Below are 11,049 nucleotides of genomic sequence, written 5' to 3'. Positions count from 1 at the left end.
ACACACACACACACACACACACACACACACACACACACACACACACAAAGGAGCCGATACATTCAGTGCTACAGCGTTCAGCTTTCACCATTGGATACCAGAAGAAAATTAATAAATGCATTTACACTAAATCATCATATTTATTCGTAGAAATGCTGTTTGTAAGTGTCTCTTTGCTACATAATCGGTTTCAGTCGAATGTTTTGCTAAAATACTTTCCTAAAAGAAACACGGGAGTCAGACATATTACCACCTTTGAGGTTGATATGGCAAACAGTCGCCTGCGTACACATCCAGCAGATGCTAAGTAACATTAGCTTTCACGTGGAGTCGTGTTTGTGACCACCCAATGAATGCAAGTCCAACGTCTTCTTTAAGCTCAGTTTTGGTTTCCACCAACTCCTGAGAGAAACGCTTACACTGCCCCCTGAAGTACAATTTCATATCATCGGATTCTTGTTTTTAACGTTTGTCCATTACAGCGAGTTTTATGCAGAAATCTGCTCTTTTGAGAATGTGACGTTGACAAATGAGCAATTACAGGAGCGAATTCACGCATCACATCTGTGGCCAGCATGACCTGCGATTAGCCCTACTGATGCCGAATGTGAGATGCTAGAGGCGAGCCTGTCAACACAGGCGCCTGGGAAGGCAGCGCAGCCCGCTCTGGCATGTCATCCATCACCAGTTCCACTCGGCTGCCACAGCTGTGTTACTGTCCCCCCCCCCCCCCTCTCTCACAGACTGCTGACCCCACTGAGGACGCACCAGCAGCATGATCAAATATCTGGCTGGGATAAGAGACAGCCTGCTTCACTGACAAGAGGACAAAAAAAACAACCTTTCCCTCCATATCCTCTGCCATAGTGACATCTTTATCAATAAGCAGCGTTTAATGGCAGCGTCGTGTAGAGCCACATGGCTGCTCGCTTTTTGTTCCAAACTCAAATTATCGCGTCACGCTGCAGTTTACATCCATGTCTCTCCGAAATGTTACCACTTCATCGTTTTATCACTGTGGGCATGTGTGTGAAATTGTCAGAATTTGCATAAGAATTCTTGAGTTGTGGCCAAAAGTGTGTGGGAGGTCAGTTCAACTTGGAGCGTGAGTTGATTATTTGTGCCAAATTTGAAGAAATCCCCTCAAGGGCTCCTGAGCTATCGCGTTCATAAGGACGGGACGGAGGTGAGGTCACACTGACCTCAACCGTTGACCAACTAAATCTTATCACTTCATCCTTGAGTCAGCTTTAAGCAATTCCCTGCAGGCCTTTGTGAGATAGCTTCATGAGAATGGACCAGAGCGATGGATAGAAGGACGGACAACACTAAAACAGAATGCCTCTGGCCTTGGCTGTAGCCGGCGTGGAGGCATAAAAAAAAAAAAAAGCAGCGAGGAGCAGAGTGAAGCCATTAGCTGATGCAGAAGGCGACGCGGGTTAAGTAATTGCCAGAGAAGAGAGAAGGTGGATTAAAAAAACACCGGCAAGAAGCATTTCCAAGATGATTACTCGCCATGCAGATGTTATCAACATGGCGATCATCAGGGCTGACGGTCCTATCAGATGTGAGTGACCTGCAGTGTGGATGTAAGGCAGCATGGCTCCGAGTGGATGTTCAGTGGAGGGTTTACCTCAGTCAAGCTACAGACCTTTGACCCAATCAGCGCTCTCGGGTTGCCGTATACTTTTTTTTCAAAGATCCTTCCTCTAGACTCCGCTAATTAGAGCTTCAGCCTCATTTCCTTTCATTTCCAAAAAGGAAACGCTGTGTGTGCGCGCTGCAGCACTGGCAGATAAATGAGCTGCATGCATCACAGGAGGCAACCGTTCTTTAGGGAGAGCCGGCTACCTTAATTATGAATATTATTAATTACACTTTTAAAAGACCAGGAGAAGTGAGAGGAAAAAAAAAAAAGATATTTATTAAAATTGAATCACACGTTGTTTACTTTTCTAGAATAAACCTGATATATGGACGGAGCCGGCAGCAGTAGCAAGTGCAACCCACCTTAGATTCATTTAACAGGGCAGATCTATTTATAGCACTGAGAATTCATCAGCGTTCCCTCGCTTTTCTCTGCCTCTTTGTTAAGGCAGAAATCAGTGCGCACACAAGAGGCCATGTTAAAAGGCACCATCTGTGATCCCAATTTCAACAAAAAGGTAGCCCGATATTCAGAATGGTGCAAACATTACGGTGCAACTCCGTTCTTCAGTCTGACATCGGATTATTGGCGGTTTCCTGGAGGGGAGGATTTGATTTTACCCCAACCAATCACAGAACTAATGCTTCTGGAGGCTGCGTACAGTTAGTGCGAGTTAATATTCATATTTACAGAGAACAGCAGCTAATATTGAGATACATTAAAATACATTAAAATACTAAAATATCACACATGGCTTTGTGTCCAGGTACAGGAAATGGATAGACAATGTAGCAGTGAATATTTCCACAAGATAAGAGTTCAGTGAGTTCAGTGTTTTCTTGTTTTAGAGAACAGAGGGGGCATTGTCACCGTTATAAAATGGACAGATGTCAAAGAAACAAAGTCTTCATTATCTTAAGAGAAATAGAGGAGGCAGTTAACATTTCTGGAAGACTGTGCTTGCTCAACTTAGCTTGTACACACAAGCTAAAGCTAGAGGAAACTAGTTAGCCAACTTACAACTATGAACATGTTCACGGTGTATTCACACTGTCATAACTTACAGTTTAATATTAAAGTCAAAGACAAAACAGCTTTGATTTTACAATTATATCATCAGTTGAGGAAGAAAAGTGTGAAACAGAAATGTCATCTAAAAATCTAACTTTTTCTGCTTGTGAATACAGAAAAATAACCGTTCAGGTTTTTATTCTTCCTCCGAACAAACACTCGGCACAGAGCGGATTGTTTTAAAGGATGAAAGCGTTCCTGACTTCTTTAGAGAGGGTGGCAGTATTCACACACATTCTCAGCAATATTAAGCTGCGACTGTACATATGCTGCATTACACAAAGGCGACAGCAAGCCAAGTAGAAAAATGATCGAGGGCAAAAGGCCACTCGCTGGGAAAACTAAGTTAAAATACAGCAAAGCACTATTTTAGTCTAAATATTTCTGGCCACGGACCGATGACTACAGAGTTTCTGAGCAGCTCCCCATCGCCCTCAGAAGAACAACCTCATGATTTTTCCAGTTACGAGTTGTTTTGAAATGTGCCTAAAATTCCTTACAGTTCACACCTTTGACTGTGACACCGGGGTTGATTTTCCCGCCCAGCTGCGCTTCAGGCTACATATCTGTGACAAAGAAAGGGCTCAGCCTCCTGGAGGTGATGATCTCAGTCGCCACATAAACAGATAGAAATACAGATCCTGACCCTCCCCGTCTACTCTATATATCCAAAACTCTATGCATCTGTACCCGTAGATCAGGCGTCGACTTCAACAGACGTCATTGTCACAGAGGAGGAAGTTCACTGAATCGATTGATAACCAGGTCAACAGTCTTTACAAGCTGTTATGGGTTAATGAGTGTTTAAAAAAGGATAACAAAAGTTATACCATATATTCTTAGACATACGTATATAGCAAACACTCATTAACCCAAAAACAGCTTATATGGCCATAGCCGTGACTGTCAAAAAAAAAAAAAGAGACAGCTACAGTTTCAAGTAAAGGTGAAGCCGACTTCTCTACACAAGCCCTGCAGGCCACGAAAGGAAGCAATATACGCCTCGGGCCTTTTATGTTCTGCACTGCAGTCAGCACTTCACTCGGCGGAGTGTGGGGACAGCAGCTCCGTGCCAAAACGTATCCGTGCCAAGGCCTGCCAGCCTGCTCTCGCCGCCCACTCTAAGGGCCAGAGCGTGAGCGTTGGGGGCGCCGGTAGGCGGGTGCAAGGTGAGGCTGGTGGGCGGGCGGCCAGGCTGGAGCTTCCTGACACGGGAACCCGCCTCACAGCAGGATCAAACTGGCTGCCGAGTGAATCACTACCGCTCCCACTACCTGACGGAGTCGGTGCCGGGCCAGTACGCTGCCACTAATACCGTCTGTACAGTTTAAAAATGCTGCTGTATCACATGACCACTCTATGGACTGCATCCCAGCTAAAAGGTGCATATGACACGGGACTGTAGACGAGACATTTGTGAACTTCACGAAAAAAAAAAAAAAAGGGATAATTTTGGCTTTGGTGTGTGAGCTACAGAGCAGCTCTAAATATGCATCAGTGCTACTGAAAAATTCAGTATCAGCAGAGTGCTTAAAATGTAAATGCTTGCTTTACGGTGTAATGATGATACAAGCTAAGAAAAGTAGATGAAGGTATCAGGGAGTCAAGCACCGAAGCAATTTTACACTTTCAGATTTCAGGCCCTGCAAACCCAAGCTTGAGGTGGGAGATAGGGGCAGGAAGCACACATTCTCATACCTGACCAATCTTATTTAAATAAGCAACAGGGGCAGGGATTTTCTGAGCTGTGGCTAGTCACTAGTCAGAAGCAGGAACATTATCTCCAGAGTAAATAATGTCCTGGAGGAGCAGTAGCTACCCAAATCGCTTCTTAAAAAATAGAAAACCGCTCCAGGCAGCTATTATTAAGCCTCAGATCCAATGGGATGTTGAACCTTTGATCTGTTTAGGGTACTGTGTATTTGCATTTTATAATGAGATCAAAGCGAGGTCCAGGGCCCCTGCAGAAGGCAGCTCTGCGCCCCCCATCCCCGCACACTGGACCATTTACAGACCAAAGCTGTATTTCCCTGTTAACAGGATCATGTGAGAGCTACGGGCCTCGGTGAAGCTGCAACGGGAGACTCAATGTTTGTTAGGCAATCAACAGTAGAGCCTACGTTCTCTTCAAGCTAATTTCCTTTCCTGTACACAGGTGTGGAAGAGGAAAAAATAAAATAAAATCATGCCAGTAGCAACAATCTCCCCAACAGTTAAAGTTCAAGAGCAAACATTTCAGGCATTTTTTAACTGGTTGAGAATTGCTCCAGATTTTCTTTGGCATTCTTCACCTGGAAGACATGCAGAGGGGAATTTACACAGCGCCTGAAGTGAGCCTGGAAGCAGCTGGGAGAAGGTTTGAGGATCAGCATGGAGGTCGACGTTTGAGAGTATATGTGGAGTCTCTACTCAATACTGTTCCTGACCACTTTTTTTTTTTAAAGAAAATATAGCAGAAAAGAAATTGCACACACCGTCCCTCCTTCTATGACAGAGGTGAGCAGAGTCTGGAGAAGGACTGTGTACAGTTCAAAACATTTAGGGAGGTCTGTTAGCTTGAATTAGCCCATCCAGTATGAAGACATTAGTGCAGAAACACCGGAGAGCTCGGATTATTTCAATACAGTGAATGTATTTGCAGATACCAATAAAGTCAATAGTTGAAGAGAACTTGTAGCAAAATATCTGCACAAATGTATTTCTTGTAATACCTTAACAGTGACTGCATGATCTTAAGAGTTATTTAATAAATCACACATAACTTAGAGTACCATCTTGATTAAAACTCATTGTAAATTGCCAGAAAATAAAAGCCACTCAATCCTTGTCTAAAGGAGAAGTACTTTAATATTGAAGCTGTTATCTTACTGATACTGTTATCAGACTGCACTAAAACATCTGGTAATTTAATGTTGTCAACAAAGAATACAGACTCAGGTCATTGGTTCACTTTGGCATCAGAGACTTTAGCATCTAAAAAAAAAAAAAATTGACAAGTATTAATTGGCAAAGCAACACTTGCTTCAATAAACTCTTAACCACTGCGGTCATGACGCATGCACGCAGAGGTTGACGAGGGGAATATCCCCTCCCCTGCATCTTCTTCAAGTGTCTTGAAGCCACGCGTCTGGAAATCATTTTTACGGCTATTGGCCCACAAACAGTTGGATCGAAAGTGAGAGAACGCTGATTCACCATTAATGACACGCAAGACAGCATCCGTGAAGAGACGGAGCCGATCTGAGAAGTTTTGACAACAGACTTGAAGACTAAATTCAGCTCTTTTTCTATTCATTTAATTACTAATCATAAAGAGAATCCACAGTTTTAAATATTAAACCAAATTCAAACAGTTGTTATGGTATCTTAAATGCTGACACTGATTAAAAGTCTCGTCTTTGTGAGGCGCTCATGGTGGGGTAAAAAAAGACCTGGTCTTCTGACCTTAAAGTGGGAGAAGACTATACTCTCCTTTTAATCTCAGAACATTTCCCGTTATGGCTTTGAGATGGAAAGGACTGGGCAACAGACACGAATTATAATCAGGAACACATAGAAACAGTACACTGACTGTAGACAAGTATCCTGAAGGAGGAACAGAGGGACACAGAAGCTACAGTATACCAGCAGAATGGTACTGAAGACTGCTGGGACTGAACCTGCACAGCATGAATCAAAAGTACCTCAGAGAGCTGCAGAGAGCGGTAAGAAAAGCAACCTCTAATTGCTCGCTCATAGATGCCGAACGCATATTCTGCACTCTCAAAGGCAGCGCTCACGTTCTCCGACCTTGATGAATTATCCGTTTTTTTTTTTTTTTTATTGACAGCACTTATTGATATTTCTTAAAAGCGCAGGCTAATGGGGTTCTATTGAGATTATTAAATGAGCTGCCGGTGCCCGGATTAGCTCCGGTCTCATCTTGCCGGCACAGCTCGCATTATCATACAGAGCAGACGCATGCGTGCGTAGAGTCCCAAATTCCTGCGACTGACATCTCCGGGGGAACAGAGGAGCGATGACTACATCCGACCTACATTCACCCCACCCAGGCATGCTCGCTGCCAACTAATTACACACACACAAACATGCATATATTCAGTCACACTATAGGTAGACTCACAGCATAGTTACTGCTGTCTGCCTGCTACAGAATGAAACTATTTCAATTAGGTTTTGCATGCTAGACGCTTCTCTGACTGTACAAGCTTCCTAGTGACCTCCTGGTGTTTGGGAGAGAACTTTTGCACGGGCTCAGATGAAAATATAATTTGTGTGATGGGTTGTGAAAATACTCCCGAGCACAAAAAAACATTAGGAATAAACCGAAGGCTACTGAAGCTTGCTCAAATGCCCCGGGCACGGAAACAGCATATTGGATTTCATTCAAATGTCTTATGCATTGAAACGATTTTATAAACACTATATACACATTATTTCAGTTATTTACATTCTCAGAAGAAAACAACGGCAGGGAAAACACCCCATTAACAAGAACTGAGAGAGAGTTGTGACGCAGGCTCTCGCGTACGAGCACTTCTTCAAACCGCCTTTTCATCGTTTCCTGTGTTGTACAGCATCCTGGTTAGACTGATGTGGTTTCTGTCACTTTTAAAATGGGGGCTATTTCTACAGTTGCAGCCCACATTACAGTCAGAATGTGTTGATCTACGCACGCCTCCCCTAAACTAGAAAGTACCTGAAGAGCGTCAATCTCACCCAACGCTGACTAATTCTATAACTCGCTCTTACACCAGTTACGTCAGATCTCTATTACACACGGACAATAAATGCTTACCGTCGTCACTGTATAGCATTATGGTAGTTTCATTTATGTGGTTAAAAAAAAATCCCATCAAATCAAAATCAATTGTTCCTTGATTCAAGGCCCATCGGCCCACCTCGTTTCATGGAATCTAAACAATCCTTGTGCCAAGGATTTCATGTTTAAGGGTTATACATGTTTTCAGGAGTCACTAGAGAGCAGCATCTATACAGAGTGGATTTTCCTATACTAAAATAAAGTAGTGAATTTAATGCAAATAACCCTGTAGAGGGTTATTTTTGTTATGTGCATTTTTCTTATCTGTACTACTGTAATATTACCATGATGCAACCTTTACAAATGATGTAAGCTAAAACTTAAATCCCTACATAAAAATATGTTTTGATTTATGAAGTTATGTTGTGAATTTAAAAGCTACAGTTGGCAACTTTAATGAAAATATACATTTTTGTCATACATTACAAACTGTCAATTCCTTCTGAAAACATGCGAGACTAGAAACAGGTAACACAGCAACATGATCTTGATTCACGAGCAGCGATTAACGCCGCGATGGAGAACCCTCGGTTCTGATGTAGAATGGAATCTTGCTGTTGCCATTGAGAGGCAGAGGAACCTGATGTTTTCACTGATAGTCCGGATATAGTGACATTCTGAGCAAATATAATATAATAGCTATTTGTATTGAAGTTACCAACTGTAGCTTTAAAAGTGAACATTTCCCATGATCCAACACTGCTTGAAACTGCATGCTTACTTCCAATTTAAAAAAATTTGCCCTGGTCAGTTAATCCCCAAGAGGATTGAACCCATTCGCTGGGTAGCTGCCAAGTGCGTTTCAGACAGACGCATGGATGCAAAGACAAAATAAAATGAGAAAATAACAGTTGAGCTACTGCATTTTAGCCACACCACAAAAAGTCACATTTTAAAAACAGCTCTTTTATTTTATAAACCAGTTATCAATTAGGATTGCATGACATTTCCAAATCTTGAATGCCATTTTATTATTTGTAGGCCTTCAGAACAAGGTTTCAAATGCATGTCTAATGTCCCTCAGTGTTTTCTGAGTATGTGAATCATGAAATCAGCAGCTGATTTTGTGATAAAGCTCCACTTAACAACAAAATAACCGAAGGCACATGAAGAGCCGCGCATATTAGTCGAGCGTTGATGAATTAATACCATGTAGTCCTTCCTGCTCCAACTACAGGGGGACTGGAACTGGGTGAGAACATCTCCAACCCTGTCAGCAGCACCAGTTTGATTCCCATTGAGGATCACCCACTCTAAAATATATAAGAAGTGTTGTGTCTTATCTACAGTTATTTAAGTTGGGCCGGTCATTTACACCCTCCTATTTAAGAGCAACAAAGTCTGTGGATGTGCACCAAGACTTCACCAAGACCACTTCGACCCACATAAATGAAGACTCACTCAGAGCTGCTTACTTTAACAGATACAGACAATGAGTAGGCTATTACATGCTCTGCAACCGGATCTGTTAACAATCTTAACGCAGCAAGCAAAACCATCGGTAAACACTGCTGCAACCTCGTGCCAATGTCTAGAGAAAAGCGTTACTGTACAATGAACGGTTAAACTTAACGCTTAAGAAGGTGGGCGGTATACAAAATAAAGAGCCGAGTACAAATGTCTGATACTTAAAGCAGGAATCCAGGCCGACTGACAGCAAACACGCTGCTACGTTGCTGCCCACTAAATAAGGGATGATGAAGGTAAAAGAGGAAACAAAGGACGCAAAGTGAAACAATTCATTTCCTTTCAAAAGGCCTTGCCACAAAAACTAAAATCCATCCATTTATAATAACACATGCTTTCTCATCTCCCCCACCCACACACACACACACACACACACACACACACACACACACACACACACCTTGTCGCCCCAGGAAATGGGCTTCATACATCTTGTCTGACTGCAATAAAGCAGAGCCTAAGATTCTATTTCCAATAAACGTCGACTGATTGGAAAACTCATTCTAATATCAATTTCCATCTGGGCCCTTTAAAAGGCAATCAGCATAGCTTCATCTCGGTATATCATGGGCTCCTTGAGATGATGACACAGCATTGGCTCTCTCTTCTGCATAATGGCCTTCTCCTATCAAGGCATCTGCAATGAATAATACCACCCATGAATGGGCTATTTAGTCTGTGTTCGCACAGATAGGGCCCACTTCTCTGAATATTAATCCAGGGTTTTACACTTCATATGCTTCTCTCAGGGCTGCACCATTCTTCATTCGGAGGAGTGAGGCACTTAGTGTGATTTGGCGTGCTCGTAGTTTCTCTCCGAGCTTTCTCAGAAGTGACAATGGTGATTACCAACGGCATCTCACTTTGTTTAAGATGCCCGGCGACCACCAAACAATGACTTACGTCAAGGAATATCAATCTCAACTTTTCCTCCAGGCTGTCCACAGTTTACTACCAAACTGTTGAGTCAAAGAAACATATCCACGAGGAAATCAACTGAATGGCATTACTGTCCGACTGTAAAAACTAAACAAAAGCTCTACAATTACGTGTCATATTTGGTTTGACATAAAGTTTGTTCAAGTCAGAAGCGCCACTATAACCAGAGTGCAACTCTATCATCACCATGATGGCAACACACTTCAACATCTGCTGTATCGGCTCAAAGTAAAGAACAGATGGCTCTTTTTCTCACCTTCCAGCCGCTGCCCGCCTCCCTGTAATAGGGAAAGTTATCACAGATCCACTGGTAGATCTCGCTCAGTGTCATCTTCTTCTTTGGCGAGCTGTTGATGGCAAACGTGATGAGGCTGGCGTAGCTGTATGGCGGCTTGCCGTCCTTGTGCTGCTGCACCTCCTCCTGGTCCAGCGTGGTGTTAGGGTCCAGCAGGGCGCTCTTCTTGCCCATGCCTGGCCCGTGGGCACTCTGAGCGTCCGCCTTGCGGATGGCCGCCTGCATGGTCAGCTGAGGAAGCCAATCCATGGAGGTCAGGCTGCTCTCCAGCTCCGACGTCATGCTGACGGCAGGCTGGGCCGGAGGGGGGTGGGGAAAATGTAGAGGTGGATGCTGTCCGCTGACTGAAGCAGGGGGGACCAGGTGCGGAATAACAAACAGAGACAGGTTGAGGGTGAAGCCTTCCTCAGCTCAAGACATCAGCATGGCGTCTTCTAAAGGTCAACTCTGGAGAAACAGGAAAAAAAGACATGCCTTTATAAGTCAGCTATTCTGTTTTTTACAAGGAATACATGGGATATAAAAGACATGTATATCAGCAACACTGCGGAGAGTGAAAATAAATGCAAGCGAGGAAGCAACTCTGAACCGTTGGGCCAACATCAAAAACCAAGTGTCTCTGTAAAGTATGCTTATATTAGCTGTGCAGCAGATCACAAGCCCACCACTTGCTGCTCTCAAAGCTGACTCATAGCTGGGACTCCATCTGCACAGAGAGAGAGAGAGAGAGAGAGAGAGAGAGAGAGAGAGAGAGAGAGAGAGAGAGAGAGAGAGAGAGAGAGAGAGAGAGAGAGAGAGAGAGAGAGA

The 11,049-nt window shown here is 43.4% G+C and overlaps 1 protein-coding gene across 3 annotated transcripts in view; it reads right to left on the bottom strand.

The window, feature by feature from the left end:
* Positions 1–11,049, bottom strand: part of foxj3 (forkhead box J3) — a 69,809-nt gene that overhangs the window by 32,679 nt on the left and 26,081 nt on the right. For 2 of the 3 annotated variants that reach the window (XM_031844710.1, XM_031844536.1), the window contains exon 2: positions 10,204–10,689. In XM_031844710.1, the coding sequence (XP_031700570.1) occupies positions 10,204–10,524 (321 nt within the window). In that variant the 5' untranslated portion in view covers positions 10,525–10,689. Of the gene's footprint in view, positions 1–10,203; positions 10,942–11,049 lie in introns of those variants that run through there. The other variant, XM_031844625.1, reaches the window with a different exon arrangement.

This window comes from Anarrhichthys ocellatus, unplaced genomic scaffold, assembly GCF_004355925.1.
Source record: "Anarrhichthys ocellatus isolate YVR2014 unplaced genomic scaffold, GSC_Weel_1.0 scaffold1, whole genome shotgun sequence".
In the NCBI taxonomy this organism is placed as follows: domain Eukaryota; kingdom Metazoa; phylum Chordata; class Actinopteri; order Perciformes; family Anarhichadidae; genus Anarrhichthys; species Anarrhichthys ocellatus.
Note: the sequence above shows the minus strand (reverse complement) of the source record. Positions and strands in the feature narration are given on the sequence as shown.